The sequence below is a fragment of the Coturnix japonica genome, chromosome 14 (genome assembly GCF_054131305.1).
Source record: "Coturnix japonica strain WE chromosome 14, WE-NBRP24, whole genome shotgun sequence".
NCBI classification, from domain to species: Eukaryota; Metazoa; Chordata; class Aves; order Galliformes; family Phasianidae; genus Coturnix; species Coturnix japonica.
In genome coordinates, this window is record NC_140676.1 from 5,912,245 (window position 1) to 5,928,706 (window position 16,462).

Sequence of the window (16,462 nt, forward strand, 5' to 3'; positions counted from 1 at the left end):
TCTGCTCGATTATGTATCAAGCCAACCAAACAATTTGACTCCCTTCGTGTAATGATACGTTAACTAAAGCTCAGCACGCCAAGGTCCTATTCGTTTTCTTTTTGTTGTTTTTGTTTAAACACTATAACGCCATTAATGCCTTTGTCATGTGGAAGATCAGAGAACAAAGTAAGTTCGTGTTCTCAGTGTTTCGCTTGTTTTCTTATTATTTTCTTGATGACAACATTACAATTTCACTTCTCAGGACCTCTGATAGATGAAGGGTTTTAGTTGAAGTTCTCTTGTAGCCCTATACCATCCTACTGAGTTCTGTCATCCCTACACAGTAAGGATATATGTTCTTTCCTCAAAAAAACCCTCTTTTAGGTTTTACCGAATGGAAGACGTTGTTTAAGTGAAGACAGAACAGGTTTTATAGTAAATGCATGGGCCACAAGTTCAAGGAAAGTGTTTATAGTGCTCTGCACTCTGTTGGATTCTCAAGGCAAAACTCGAACTGGGCAGATATATTGTGCAGTTTCAATCCTCTTTCTGAGCTGTGATAGGAATCTTAAATCTTCCTTGCCAAGGAAGCAGTTTTTGTTCTGCATTTTCAACTGGAGCAGTATTATTTTTCATCCAGGAAATAAAAATTCCTCTTTTTACTTCGGGGCAAAGAAATCCTTTTATGTTTTAACGTTCTGCACTATTTTCACCAGATTTGCATCCACGTTTAATGTTTCCAAACTGTCCCATCGTTCTGCTGCACAGCTGGCATGTTGTTATCCATCCTGCTGTTCTGCCCTGGTGTCTAACAGTGCTTTCCTGTGTCTCAGGAAGGCAAAGCAAACTGTTTCCTCTACTGGCAGAGTGTTATCCACATAATGACTGCTTAATTTGTCTGGATTTAAGCGAAGCTCTCACCCTGAATCACACCAATATCAGATAATCTTGAACAATGCCAAACGTGATCGAAGACTTTGCAGGGTTTGCCTTTCTGTTTTCTCTTGCTTTAACCTATATTTCCTGTTTAAATATGTGTCAAATCCAATAGTTTAAAAGTATGGTAAAATTTACTATAATTTGCATAAATTTGTGGCTAATGTTTGACATTCCTTACCAATGTAATGTATGCCTCTGGGTGTATTCTTAGTGGTCATTTAATGTTTAGTGGTGAAAGCAGGGACTGTGCTGTGCATGCTGTCTCTGTTTCCCTTTTTTTTGGTGGATGAGAGGGGGGAAATAGTGTGACAGCATTTATTGATACCACCTTAGGAACATTATTGTCTACCTGTTAAACTGAAATAAGAATAACATAATAGCCAAAAATGAAACAGGGCTTCCCTTCACGTTGTGAAATGTTGGGTTAGAACGCTTTATGAACACTGCAGTGTAGTTTTATTCAGTTTAACACAAAGCTTTTACCTTACGCTGTGTGCTCGTGAGAAAGCAGTGCCTGGAGCATCTAACCATGCTGGGCTTGATGGGAGATGAGGATGCTGCTCATCTCCCACGTGGGTTGTGGTGCCCGTTGCCCTTCACAGAACAGGATGTTGTGTTCTGCCAAAGACTGCAGCTCCTCGAATACTCAGCTTCTGCTGACAGCCCAGCCTGCTATTTGAGGACAATTAGCTGCTGTGGCTTTGGTGAATAGTCCATTATATATGATCTGACAGCTCATTCTGCCTATTATTATTTCAAATGATACAGTGCAGGGCTCTGCAGGAGAATAAATTGAAACTTCCCACGTCAGTCTCTTGGGGCAAACACCATTTCAGACTGAAGGTGATGTCAGATACATGCTTGTGTTTTTGCCCTAGCCACGGGGAACACAGAATAATCATAGGCTCTTTCTAGGCTGTATTGTCAGCATGTCTTTTGCCAAAGAGAACCAGTTTGGGTTCCACTTACTGCTTTTGGAGCAAAGTAAACCAAAAATTGCAGTATGAATGGAGGCCTGTAATAGAGTGTGGCTGATCCCATAGAACAGTATTTTTCAATTACAGTTGGGGTTTGAAGAAATCCTGCAAACCCTGGCATTAACTTTTTGCTCAGTGGAAAGTAGCAGGGGATGAAGAATTAAGTTTTTATTTTTGTGTCTGTTTCCTATGACTGAATAATTCTTCCTTTTGCACCATGCGATGCAGCAGAATGTTGTGGTGTTGCCTTCAAACTCTCATGGCTAAGAGCTGAAGCTGGACCCTTGTCACCCAAGAGGGTCTGGCATTGATCATGGGGAGCCATGATGACCCGGTTTCCCCTTCATCCCTCTCCATCATTAACACCTGGGACATCTCTGGCAGCTTTGTGCCCCTGTGACTGATAATAGGTTCAGATAGAAATGGTGAGAATGGAAGGTTGCTGTGCGATAGCAGAGATAAAGGCTCATATTTATTTTTCTTCCTTGCAGCAGCCTGAAGAGGAACAGTCTGTAGGAGATGTCACCAGCTCCAGCTCCTCTGCTGATGACACCGTGTCCTTGGAGAGGAACTCATCCCTGGGCAGCGACACGTCCCTGCCCTTCCCACCTGCAGTGAGCTTCACACAGCCCAAGGACAGGCGCAGCCTGGATGGGAGCTGCACGAGCATGGTGGCTGTGGAGGGAGGAGAGGGTGAACTCTCTGGCTTGGGAGAGAAGGAAGAGGAGCTGGACAGTATCACAGACGTGCCTGCTCCTTCCTCTGTTTCAAGAAACACAATGCGGCCGCTGTCACCTTTCCGTCGCCACAGCTGGGGGCCGGGGAAGAATGCCACCAATGAAGCAGAAATCAATCAGAGGAGGTGAGTAGAGAGCTGCCCTGATTTGCTTTGCATGCAGTTACATGGGCTTATCTGAGCTTTGGACTTAGCATGATGAAATTGAAAATGGAGGTCACTCCTCCAAACTTTTTTCACTCTGAGGAGAGAAAACAACCTCCTAACGTAAATATATCTTTAACTTTCAGATTGAAAGTTCTTAATACCTATGGTACATTCTAGGTTTCCGTAGGAGGAATAACTCAAAGTTTATTAGAGCAAATGGAAGCCAAAGAATCATGGTAACTTTTGAGTTGAAAGGGGCTCGTCATTTAGTCCAACTGCCCTGCAATGTACAGGGACACCTACAGGTGATCAGGTGTTAAGAGCCTTGTCCAGCCTGACACTGAGTGTTTCCAACGACAGGGCAACCTGTGCCAGTGTCTCACCAGCCTGACTGTAACAAACTTCCTTAAATTCAGTCTAAATCTCCCCTCTTTTAGTTTGAAACCATTTCCCTTTCTCCTATCAAAACAGACCTCCAGTCTGTCCCCTTCCTTCTTACAGCCTCTCTAGAGATATTCTGGGATACATCTTAAGTTTGAAACATTACCATCTCTTTCTATAAGAAGAGTTCTGTTAAAGGAATAACCAGAGTGTTAAATCTCATTGACTATTGTAAGTGATAGAATGGGCTCTAAGGTTTAAAAAGAGATATGTAGTCCTCATTGGAGTCTTGGTACATTTTCAAATAATTGATTCTACTTGAGCCTCTCATGGTCAGGGAGTCCCATCAAAAACATCAGCGTACCTGATGAAGGAAGGTAAAGGAAGGTAATTCCTTTTCCCTTTTATTCTTCAACCTTGTATCTCAGTGGGGGAGAAAGACGAAGATGCAGACCAAGGACATAATAGCATTTCATATCTTTTAAAATACATGGAGCAACACAGGGTGAACAATGTCTTACTGTAATTACTATTTGCTTAATGCTGCCAGATTTTTTTTGGCTTCATTCTTCATTCCTAGGTAATATTTCCATGGATTAGGCAATACTGTTATCTTAAAGCTACAGAAGAGTCAGTGTCAGGTATACATGCAGGAATATGGCAGCACGAGTCCATAAGCTCACAAGCTCTTTTAGAAAGATTTTTCAGTGCAGTACCTGTTATGTAAGGATTTGTGATGGTAATAAACTGCATAGCTGGTAGTTACTGCTAACGCTTAACAGATGGGGTTAAATTCTTCTGCATCAGAGTTCAGAGGCAGTTTCTGATATGGAAAAATACACTTGTTGTAAATGTAAGACAATTTCAGTAAAGGAACAGTAATTATTCTCACATGTTCCTAGATGCAGCTGCCTCTACGTAAGGATATCTGTCACACAGGTCAATTAGAAAAGACAATCTGGAAGACCTTTGCTGATAACTTGGTTCCCATTTGGTTTTGTGCTTTTGTTTGGAAGGAATTTGAATTATTTGTTTTTACTTTGCTTTGTTTTCTTTTATCTTTCTTTTGTTGTTGTTGTTGCTTTTCATGCATGGCTGTTGCGATGTTGAGGTTCTGGTTGCTTAGTGAGCAACAAGAAATACCAAGAAAGCGGAGCCCAAACAAGTGGCTTCCAGACAAGGCGCGTAGGGCAGATACTTTTCCACTTAAAGAGTGGAAAGCCCTCGCTGTAATTTGACTTCTGCAAACCTTCGAAATGAAGCTATGTGAAGTGCAAACCTTCGCTAAGGTTAAAACCTGTACTGCCCCATCCCACCCCTTGTATGAGCAGTTTGCACTCACTAAACGAGCACAAGATGAGCTAAAACAAAAAAGGGAGCTGTACTGCAGAGGAACGTTGGCAACCAAGCAGCAGGAGATGCCTTCTGGTTCCATCCCCCAATCCCACCAGAAACAGTCTTGTCCCCAGTGCAGAGTCTGCAAGGGTGGGATGCAAGGAGCCTATGCACCTCCATCCATCTTTTTGGTGCTTTCCAGTATTATGTTTCCTGTTTGTAAGTGAGATTAGTGTTAAAAAAAAAAATTGTTCACAGAAAAGATTAGAAAAAAATTAATCATCTTAAGTAAACTGTGAAAACACGCTTATTTCCCCTCTGCACCCCCTCTGTTTGTGGATAATCCCCATGTCTACATTTTGCTATTGAAAACACAAAGGAAGCAAACAAGGCTTCCACAAAAGGATGTTCATCCTTCAGTAATTCCTGACATTCATAGCGGATTTGAAATGCCTGTCTTTCAACAATAAAGCAGTGTTTTTCACATTGGTGTCTGAGGAAAGAAATGCCTGCATTTTTTAACCGATGGATGAAAGCTGCAAAGCTGGAGCTATTAACTACGGCTGTTAACAGCTTCTGTCAAGTGGTTTGCCCTTACCTAAACTTAGCTGCTGCCCACAGTGGGTCAGCTTTAAGTTGCAACATGGTCAATACTCGTTAAATAGATAACTTGTAAGCAGAAAAAGAGATGTAAGAGGATTGAGACTCATTGCTTTCTGCTGTACCTCTTTTTGTGTTTTCTCTGTACTTCCATTCCCTCTGTAGTTTGTCTGTCATGCAGCATTCCTTCAGCTGTTGTTTGTTCATTTTATTCCATCTGTGTGTCTGACCACTGTCATGATTCATTTTCAGTTCAATGCGAGTTCTGGGGGATAGTATAAAGAAGCCTCCCATTCATAGGAGAAGGTACAAAGCCAGCTAACGTGACTAACCGTATTGTGTTTGAATGTCTACTAACTCCATATGTCACCTTAGTGAACCTGGAGTCCCCCACTTCTCCAAGAGCTGTGCTAGAATAGTGTGTCCTGCTTGGCTGCTTTCCCTCTACAGCCTAACCCTGAGCACAAGCTCAAGCTGCTCTCTCCAGAGCTTGGAACAGCCTTAGACATAGGCTTCGGCATGTGTTAGATTGGGCTTGTACAACAATAACCATTTACCTGCAAGCACAGGCATAACTTGTTCCTAGAGCACATGAGAGCTGTGTTCCAGGACTTGCAGGAGGGGGATCTGCTGAGGAGATGCACCGAAACAACCTAAGAGTCACAGGTTACTCTGCAGGTCTGCAGCTGGTTAAATGACATGCTGTGTTCTTTAAAACCACCTCCCAGACAAATAGAAAGTGGTTATTTCTTTCTTTGCTTCCATGGGTTTTCTGGTTTTCTTCTGCACAGCAAACTTTCAGTTCCGCACCACAGTGCAGATAAATCCTTTCACTCACACAACCTTTCAGCTGCCCATTAACGTATGAAACAGGCTGCATCATTTCTGACTCAGCACTTGTGTGAACTGTCCAGGTTTAGACATCTTCAGGTTCCAGAAAAAGAGATGTTTCAATGCTCCCCTTCAGCATTTCGGCCTTTTCTGATCCCTCCCCCTCTCACCCCCCCAGTCCTTCCTCCTGCAGTGGGTTAACCGAGGACCTCTCTCCCATGACACGGCTGTGGTTACCTGACGTGCGTGTGAGACGTGTGTTTAAACAAACTACCAAATTTCCACATGTGGGAGAAATGTTACGAGGGCCTTACCATGCATCAGCATAAATGAAGCCGCTTGAGCAGTGCTGTGCAGTTCAGGAGAAGGCACAAGAAAGAACGTGCTTTTTTACTTCTAAGAAGCCACTTTATTTGCATGACGCTGCTCTGCACTCATCTTCTCAGTTCATGCAAATGAACACCTCTTTAGCAGTCACTATTAATACTACTACAGCTCCCGTAGAGGAGACCTTGAGTCATAATATTCTGAAACCCTGAACCTAAATGTAAAGAAAATGTCTCAAAAAGGCAACTCAAAACATTGAGTCAAATCTAATAATGTCCTGATGTTCTTTCATAAACATTCTCTGTCCTTCTTTTTTGGCTTCCCAACCATTTTGGTGTTATCCAGCAGTTCTCACATGAGGCTGTTTTCTATAGTTGCTCTCGTCTTCCCCAAGTCTTTCTCTGTGAAGGCTTTCTGCATGCTATGCAATGATCTTGTGCAGTTTTGATAGTGTTACCAGCAGATTGTGGTGGCTCACCAGCAAGGTTATAATTCTGGAAGACTCTGGAAGACTGACCCAGCTGAGGGATGAATGTAGGCCTCAAATTGCAGACTGAGGTTGATGGTGGAAAGGGGTTTGCTGTGCCCATGGGGATGTGTTTCTCTTAAGTATTCAGCCACGTCCCTCACTTACACCTCCCTCCACTATGTGGTGTAGCTGAATCGTGAAAAAGAGCTTGAAATATTGGTGTATGCTAGGAAGGTCTTCATAAGGAGTGCTTATGGTACTGAGCTGAGAGCTTCTGGGTAAGCACTGAGAGCTTGGGTTGCAAAGCACAGCCCAGTTAGCATCCTTAATAAAGCAAGTAGCAGTTATCTGAATTCCAACATTGAATATCAACCATAAACACTTCCAAAATGCTTCCAGCATTGCACTGTGTGGGAGCAATGCAAGGACTTGACCTGCAGTGGATGCAGTCAGTGGCTTTAAACACTCCTTTGTGACATCTGAGGTTCCTGACATTCACAAACCCTGACCGAGGGTCACTTAGACTTGTGCTGCTTGTTCTGTAGGTTCCTGGCTTGGATGGGAGCATACTCTGGCCACGTTCTCTCCATGCATGGCCCACAGGAGAGGGCTGGGAGCAGGACTGGTGCAGCACTGCCTTGGCAGATCTTTGCTGATGCAAAATTTCCTTCAGTTTTACGTTTCCTGGACAGCCTTTCTGGTATTTAGAGGTCTTTTATATGCCATAGCTGACAAGAAGATTGATTTCTCTGTATTTGCAAAACCTGCAATTGGCCCATGAGATCGCAGGGAAAAAATAACAAAAGCGGTATTTAAAATGACAACCAAGATATTTGCATTCTGCATTTGCATTGCTTATGCCTTTCCTGTTGCAACGCAGGGTTCTTTGGGAGTATGGGATCTGAAAGGTTTTCTAGTCAAAGTGTTCCTTGAAGGACCCCGATTTGAATGAATCCCAAGTTAGCAGCAGGACGAGCCTGTTTTTCCTTCCAGCCTCTTTCACTGACTTGCTGTGCAGCTTTTAAGACTGCAACTCCCCTTTCTTATTTTTCCCAAGTGTAGCCCGCAGTTATTAATTCCTGTGTGGAGGAGATCTGCATGATTAAACATTTGTAAGGGGGTTCTTTTTTCTGATTGTGGGGTGAGAGGTACCAGAAAATACTAATAATTACTAACACAACGGCTGTGTGATTACTTATGCAAAAATAACTTTGCTGTGTGTCAGCCCTGTGTTCCCCAAAGCATCTCTCCCCACCAGGAACAGTTTCTGTTGTACGCTGGCGGGGTGGGATGGGTGTAAGGGAAGCATGGGCTGCCCCGCTACCTGTTTGGTGTGTTCTCACAGCCAGGAACATACATTAACGACTGTATTATTTCTGAGGGCTGTGTGTTTGTTTTCATTGTAAGATATTCAGAAATGAGAGTATTTTAACACTCCCCTACGTCGTAACAAGCCAATAATCACAGCCCTTTTCCTTTCTTTGCCTCTTCTGATGTTCCTAGTTTGAGCTGGTGTCCCTCTGGTGTGCAGTTCGCTGCCATGGGTCCTGACTTTAATTGTAGAAGGTATGGTATAAATAAATGTGCTGCAGCAGCAACCGAGTGCCGCAAAAAACTGTGTTGTCAGCTTGTCATGCATTGCCTTTTCCTCTGCTGCTCTGGCTGAAGCGTGCACGTGTCTGTTTGCTTCATTTGCTTTTTCAGCCATGAGTTGTGGTATTGGGCATCCTGAACTGGCCTATGAGTGAAGGTGGTGGCTGCTTTTTGTTGGCTTTGGGTGTTTGAGAACCACGCTTTTGGTTGGAGCTGCTCCGCTCTGTGGTGATTTTAAGGCGTGATTGTGACAGCTGTGATGACGGCCATAGAATCACAACATGGCCAGCTGTTCTTTCATGACACGGTGTTCTGGGCGTATCTCATGAGGGGCTTAACTGCAATACGTGTTTGCTCCCTGTACACTGAGAGCCTCCTTTGAAGAGGCTGCTTAATTTCTGTGAGAAAACAGTCCAATAGCCGCAGATGGACATTTCCCAGGCACTCAACATTCGCTCCTTCAGCAGAAAGCTCCGATGTTGGGATTAATGCTTGTAGGTCAGATCATTACCTGGTGCTATGCTTTAATGTAACTGGAAGCCACTCACAGAGTTTACAGCCTCTGTTTTCCACTGGCATTTCTTTTGCTGGGTGCGGGTAGAGCTATTTGAAACTCTCTTTCTGAAGACTAGATCTTGAGAAAGAAGTGAATCTGTCCTTCAGGTTACAAAACTAATCCTGTTTCATCTACATACTAACAATGATGGGACGGTATTACCAAATGATGACTATTTTATGGAGTTCTTTGTGTCACAACAAACTGCATTTTGTTTTCTGTGCTCTGTAATATCATTATTGTTTTCTTGGGATGGAAGAAAAAATGTTCCTGGGCCTTAAATAATTGGTGAGAAAGGGACTCATTTCTCTCTGCAGGTGTTTCTGAATGAGCTTGATGGTGCCTGCTGTTGATACGCACTGTTGAATCAAAACCTTTCTAAAGCAGATTAAATTGTAAATGCCTCATCCAGCCTTCTTTCTCATTAATCAACATGAAAAAAAATAGTCATAAAAATTTCAATAAATCTTCTTTCTCAAGGCTCATAGCATTTTTGGCTTTGAAGCTTCATATTTATCAGAATGGCTCTGAATGAATGCAGAAAATGAATCACTGCTATGCAAGTCTACCTGAATTTAAAGCTCCTCTGGTTGTTCAGCTAATCTATGCAATATATAGTGTGTTTTCCCTTTCATATGTTGGTGCTGGTTGTTTGTTGCCCGCTTTGATGTCAATAAATTGTGTTTCTTTATGACTATTTTTTTGTGGGTAGACAGAGATTGCCTTAAAAAGTAATCAACCTTTATGTTACTTGCTCATTTTGATGTCATTCTGTGTACCAAAGCTGGAGTACATACATAGGGTATATCTTGCTTCTGACCAGCTGGATTTGTGCATGTGAGATCAAACATTAGTCATGGAGGTGTGAATCTGCAAAGCGTGTGTTAACCCCATATGGCAGCGTGCTTATCAGTCTTGGCACGAGGAGCACAAGGATTAGTGGCAGAATATGAGGGCTAAGAAAGATCAGGTGGAAATAGTCACGTTTTAAAAGAGAATTATTTTGTGTAGATGAAGAGAGTGTATTAGCTTTATTTTTCTGTAGAGGTCACCTGTCTATCAGCAGGTGGTGTCTCTGCAGAGGTTGGCCAGACCTCGTATAACTACCATGTTTTGCATGCCAAAGGTTGGTGTTTTGAATATTACTGAGTGATTGTGTCTGGCTCCATTGGTCAGAGCCAGATTCAGATTCGGAGCCTTCATCAGCAAATGATAAAGCAACACTGAGTGGCTGATAGGGAGAAAAAAAAAACAGGAATTAAAGGAAAAAACAGTTTTTGACAGAAAGACTTTGTTGGTACCAAAGCTTTGTGCAGTGGCAAATGCTAAGTGGATTCAGAGGATATGTCTGCTAAGATGAACTTTACATGCAGTTCAGTGCTGATTTTGTGGGAGGGTGGTGGTCCAGGACAGGTAGTGTTGTGCTACACATCTTGTGTTACACAAGATGATGCTATTTCTTCTGAATATAATGTAAATACAAATCTCTCCCCTGATATCTGCACTTGTTTGTTGAGAGTAACATGCTGAGGGATAGCATCAGCATATCTCTGAATGGTTCAGCTAGTGACTGCATTCTGGTTTACACTCGAGTGTGCTATGTGTTGTATGACACAGGTTCCTGAGAGCTCTTCAGCATCTAACCTGCCTGGTTTCTCTTCAGTTACAGCCTAGAAGGCCTTGCTGGAGACTCTGGTGAGAACAAGAAGCCCTCTGCAAACATGGAGGCTGCTTCTCTGAGCTCCAAGGAGCTCCCACGGAGCACACTCACCAGCAACCAGTGCGGCTCCCTGGTCCTGCTCACTGAAGAACTTGAGCAAGGGGAAATCAGAGACTATGATCACCAGGTAAACCTGCCCAACCATTACTGCATTTCTTGGAAAGTCTACACCTACATTTTAAAAGTCCTTTTTCAGAGTGACAGCGAAGGCTTCTACACTGTATATGTAATATAATTTGTGTTCAGTTTTTACACAGAGGAATTGCTACTTTGATCAGATTTGCTTCTTTATTCTTTGGAGCATTACAGGTGGTGGATGACTCTTTAGAGTGGACGGAAATAAACCTTGTAGTAATTTATCTGTTAATATTTTGAGGTTAACCAAAGTTTGTGTGTTTCTTTTCTGTCTTAGACATAACTAGAATCAAGAGACACAATATAAGCAACAGTTTAGTGAAATTTTAATTGCATGTTAATTAAATTTAGCATGATCTCTGGAGCAGAAGTCTGTGGTATTAAGGATAGATGGGCCAGAATAATGTGAGTGTCTCCGATTATTTTTATTAAATAAGCAATTATGCTCTTAAATACTTTAAATACCCTTTATTTCAGAGCTTGGTGTTTCAGCCATGGTTCTTTCTGGGAACCTGCCAGAATCATTAGTCAGCCCACCTCTCTACCTCATAGAGTCACTGCAGTCTATCAAGGACAGTAAATGAGTCTTGCAAGTTCTGACCAGTGAGAGCTGGTGTGTGAAGGCTGTTATGTCTTCTCTTGCATCGAGGAATGGGATTTCTGGGGAGAACAATTAAGCATCAGTTTTTTTACCATGTTGAACCACAGTGTTGTTACGATGAGGAGCTGGAATCACAGCAGAAATTTCTGTGGCTTGAGAACATCCACCTTGTAATAGCTTGCAAGAAAAGTTAGCAGCTAGTTTCTCTGTTCCAAAAGTTGCCTTCCACTTAAAAGAAAACGTTGCATTTCAACAGTTTGATGCTACTTGCATTGTTGTTTCTTGCATTTTTCACCTGTGCCTTACACTGGGATTGTTTGAATTTCCAATGTTTGAAAGCACGAATTCCAGTAATTTGACTGGTGTGGGTTTTGTTTTTGTGCTGTTCTGCAGATCCATCAAGCTCCACATCCACAAGGATTTAATTTCTGCAATTCCTCCGTTTCATCTTCACTGACCAAATCTGTGTCTTTAATGTCAATTAGTAAACCATCGCTGGACAGTGAGTAACACGATTCCCATCTCCTTCTCTCTTCTGCTTTGTGTTGTATCTACCTACCTTCCCAAGGCACAGTTTACTAGCACTTGCTCTTCCATTTTATGTGAAATACGTTATTTCACTGCAGAATGGAACTGTGGGTGGAAAGGCAGAACTCATTCAGTTTAGATCCTTATTTTGTTACTCCCAATACATCCCTGCTGTTTCTAGTTCTGTTGTTTTCATTTGCTTCTTTCATAATTATACAGCTGCTGTGAAAACTGTGATTTATTGAAGTTGTTATTAAATATATATATATATATATATATATGCTTGAATTTTGTACCATTTCAGAGTTACTCCTTTTGATGTTGAGCTAAATTCCACTTGAGATGTTGTTTTCCTACTTTATAAAGTAGCTACGTGTCATGGTCCCTTTAGGGGAGTTTGGTGCTATTTCTTTTGTTGAGATAATTACTTGGGGGCAGATGGGTGCCACTGATGAAATCTCGATCCTTAATAAAATTGTAAATGTTGATTAGGGGGGAAGTTTTTCAATTTAGTTTAGCCTGATTGAAGCAATAGAAAGCACTTAATTTTGCAACTTCACTGAATTGATTTTTTCAGCTGAAAAAGTCACTCAGAAGGCTCCAGCTGGAAGTGCTTAGGAAGGGCCATGTTACACATGCTTTCATTTTATTAACTGCCAGACAGAAAATGTATTGACTTTTGACATTGCATCTTGTCAATCAGTGATGATTCCTGATCTTTTCCTCTTTATTAACGTGCTTTTTCCTTGAAGCTGTGCCATACACATCTTTTTGCTGTTGCATGCAATTAGAAGTGCAGGGCAGCAGCCTGGCCCAGGGCTCATGTGCTGTGATTAGCACAGCCCTGTTTCCCCAACAAAACCAAACCACCACCTTTTATTTTCGTGGTCAGCTGGCCAAGCATCTCCCCATGCAGTCAGCAGATGGGCAAGGGGTTTACATGATGGCTGTACACCCTCCGATTAGTTATTCAGATGCACTTTGGTGCAGGTGGAGCTGTATGGAGGAACCACAAGTTCTGTAAAGCTGGTCATGGAAAGGTGCTTCAAAGAAAGGCATTTTATTCATCTAGGAGGCCTGCTGGAAGAAGCTCACAGAGACTGTGTTTGTAGGAGATGCTTTTAAATTCTTTGCAATCATTCTCCCATGATTAATAAGTATGTGGCTTAACAGATGTGGCCCCAGCAGCAGTTACCAAAACACTGGCAAATCCATCCCATGAAAAGACCAGCTCCTGCTCCATGCTATGGCTCATCTTCTTTCCTTCTGGTGCTGAAGACTTTCATGACACTTTAAAAGCAACCAATTTATTGCCATTGCACACAGTTGCTAACCAAGCACTGTAAATGCCTTGGCTAACCCCTAGAAAACATACACTTGGGGGCTGAGAGCACCCAGCAGGCTGCTGCTGCTCTCCCTTGTGCTTGACACTTCCCTTCAAACTCAGAGAAGGAGGGATATGACAGCAGAGGGTTCACAGAATGGTTGAGGTTAGAATGGATGCTCTGAATGCCACCTGGTCTGGGCATCTAGTTGGAGTCTCTTCCCAACTCTGACACATTCCTAACTTTGGAAACTTCAGTAGATGACTTTTTCAATCACTGTGAAAGAGGAATAGTGTTACTTCTTAAGAGCTGTGAATGCGTGTTTAGCAGCTTAGTGCCTTTCATGAGAAGTTCTGGGAGTCTCGGCTCTCTTGTATCACCTACCTTTGAAACGTATGTTATTGCATCAGAATGCTTTTGAACTGTGCAGAATAAATCCTTTGTTTCACGGAGGTGTATCTAGGAAAAGGTAATTATCTATGTTTCTACTTTCCACGTGCATCATTTTATGGTAGATGTTTCTTAAAAAGGAATTTTCCAACCCCTGCAAATATGTTTGAATGATAAGAGCAGCAACGCGTTTGTCAGAAAAGCTTCAAAAATTAAATCCAGTCAATTCCCATATACTGCTTTAAGCATTGAGGCAGAAGCAGTTTCCAAGACTGAATTTCTAACCCACACTCCATCTGATGCCTCAAATGTTCCAAGAGTTGCTGTGGCCATTCACAACTGCTAGTTCTTTAGCATTTTATGGAGGGAGGTCACAAGAGCTGTTGGCTGGAGTGCTCGGAAGACTGCTTTCGGCTTTGGAATAGCAAATTTCCAGTATGGAGCATTGTTATAAAGCCAGGAACTGCTATAAATAAAACCACTGAAATGGAAGTTGAATTGAACCGTGCTGGAGGAGGTTGTTCTATTTGCAGTCAAGTATTGTTGTTCATCTTGACTTTTAGTCTAAATAGACAGTGGACTATAGATGAAAGAAAGCGTGGTGCGGCCTGGTTGTGTTCTTCAGATCTTGGATATTGGAAGAACTCCTCTGAGAGGCAGCCTAAACAAAATAAATGCCTGAGTCTTTTCAGAAGTTCTTCACTTTAAACGCCTTTCACTGGGTCCCAGTTTAGAATTGCTCTGCTTCATTTGAAGAAGCATGCACTTAAGTTGAAGAAGCGTGTATGTAATTTGAGTCAAATCCTTTTGGTGAATGGCATTATAACTAATGGCTGAAGGAGATTTCCAGTGGAGTTAGCTTTGCATTGACTGCATTGCATGGATATTCCTTGGATACTATTTGCATATTCTGAGTTCAGTTTTGGCGTATGATATCAGCAATACAAACAATTCGTACTGTTTTATTGTTTTAAATTCTTAAGCTTTTCTTATTGGCTGAAAGGCCCTTCCCCTTCAAGGCGAATCACTTGCATGACCAGAAGACTGATGCCTTCATAGTGTTGTTGTGATGGGTATTCAGCAGCCTGGCACTCATCAGATCACAGCACAGAGGTTTCCACCTGTGGTCGTATGATGGGAAGTTTTAGGAAGTACAGCTCTGTTATCTCTATGAGAAGTGGTGTAGCAGTATCAGTGAAAAGAGTGGCCAGCTGGCTCCTACATCCCTTTTCAGAGAAGCCTGTACTAAGAAAGAGTTTTTGCAAGGCTGATGCTGTGTGAGCGCTGCTCAGCATGCTCATATGACAGCTGTGGTGTGTCGTTTAACTGCAGAATGCACCATAAAACTGATGTCTCGTGTTGTTTTAGTTTGTTTCCCTGGCATTTATTTCAGTGAGGCAGATAACCTTTGTCCGTTATGAGTTCCTGTAAAAGTATGCCAGCAAAATGTAAGGAAAGCCTTGAATGTTGAATTGTGCATGCAGTAAGACCTGCATCCTCTGAAACCTGCACCCTCTGCAATTCATGCATTCTCAATTCTTTGTTTCTTGTGCCTCTTCTGAAGCCAGATGCTTTGCAGACATTTCCTTTGCTTTGTTTCTAGTTTGCTTTGGCTGCTTTCCTCTCCTTTTTATTATTAAATACATTTTCAAGCATGCTCTAATGTCTGCTGTTAACCCACTTCTCAGCCCAGGGCCGGACTCGACCATCGAGACGAATCTCCTTCTCCTTCAGCATCTCTCCACTCATTCCTAAGTCTAAAACTCTCTTTTCTATTGGCTCTTCTTCCAGTGATGAGGAGGAGGAGCTGGATAGTAAGTAATCATTTTCTGTGCGTTGCAGCCATTATGGGTATAAACAAAGGGAAATCTGTGTTTCTGCTTCAGACTTTGAAGTTGCACTTAGCAAACACTAAACTCACCTTTCTGTTGCATGGTATCTAACAGCATTATCTTAGTCCCGTATCTGAATGCTGACTAACAGCAGAATAAAAGGTTTATATCCCATAGAGTGTTGTACACCAGCACTGCTGAATCTCATCCAGTTAATTTTGGTCTGTATCCATTTGGTGAACGTTACCATCACTCACTCTAATTGGCGGTGTTGTCATTACCTTGTTATAAAAAACAAAGTACTTGTCTTGAGATTGTTGCAGCACATGGAGTTAAGAGGAAGAACAGAACTTCTGTATGTAAGAAATGACTAGAGAGAAGCCCTGATACTAAAAACAGAAGACCTTGGTTACAGCTCCACAGTTGCCCTACTGGGTACAATGCGGGCCAAACACCTTAGATCACCAAGGTGTTTACATTAGGTCCTGATGTTAAAATTGGAATAATTTTGTCAGGAAGCAGTCGAGTACTATGTGTTGTAGTTTTTCTTCCTGCTGCAAACTCCATTGTTGAAAGCAAACCCAACTGAGGCAGAAGCTTAAATTAGTCATTTACCCTCCTCCTCCTTTTCCTCTTTTGTTTTTCTTAAGTAGACATAACAAAAATATTGAGGGTGCTTCCTCTTTCTTAAACATGTTTTGTTTTATTAGACTACTGAAATAAACTAGAACGGATAACTATCTATAGAGGTAATTCAGAACTGGCTTCATCAGCTGGTTCTAATACAAGCTTCCATCCCTTGTGTCCACAGTGGGAGGGGAGAAATTCCTTTCCAGTCCAACAGATTTTGGTCGGTTTTTGAACTGAGAAGTCTCCATCTACTCCAAAAACCTGCTGCATGTTTACAAGTTTTCCTCCTTTCCATTCCCAGTCTTCACTGTGGATCTCTCCCTTGCTATAAGTCCTCTACTCATCTTGGGTGTCATACCACCCATGTCATTATTTAAGCTCTCTCCTCCTCCCCTTTTGCTCTGTCTTCTCTTTAATAAAACTCATGA

General features: G+C 42.2%; 1 protein-coding gene across 35 annotated transcripts in view; it reads left to right on the forward strand.

Moving 5' to 3' along the window:
• The window catches only part of AKAP13 (A-kinase anchoring protein 13), a 182,303-nt gene that overhangs the window by 133,005 nt on the left and 32,836 nt on the right, over nucleotides 1–16,462 (forward strand). For 10 of the 35 annotated variants that reach the window (XM_085515341.1, XM_085515346.1, XM_085515348.1 and 7 more), the window contains 6 exons: nucleotides 2,390–2,760; nucleotides 5,350–5,403; nucleotides 8,228–8,290; nucleotides 10,537–10,720; nucleotides 11,723–11,831; nucleotides 15,261–15,386. In XM_085515341.1, the coding sequence (XP_085371467.1) occupies nucleotides 2,390–2,760; nucleotides 5,350–5,403; nucleotides 8,228–8,290; nucleotides 10,537–10,720; nucleotides 11,723–11,831; nucleotides 15,261–15,386 (907 nt within the window). The remainder of the gene's footprint in view (nucleotides 1–2,389; nucleotides 2,761–5,349; nucleotides 5,404–8,227; nucleotides 8,291–10,536; nucleotides 10,721–11,722; nucleotides 11,832–15,260; nucleotides 15,387–16,462) is intronic. The other 25 variants (XM_085515350.1, XM_085515357.1, XM_085515361.1 and 22 more) reach the window with 10 other exon arrangements.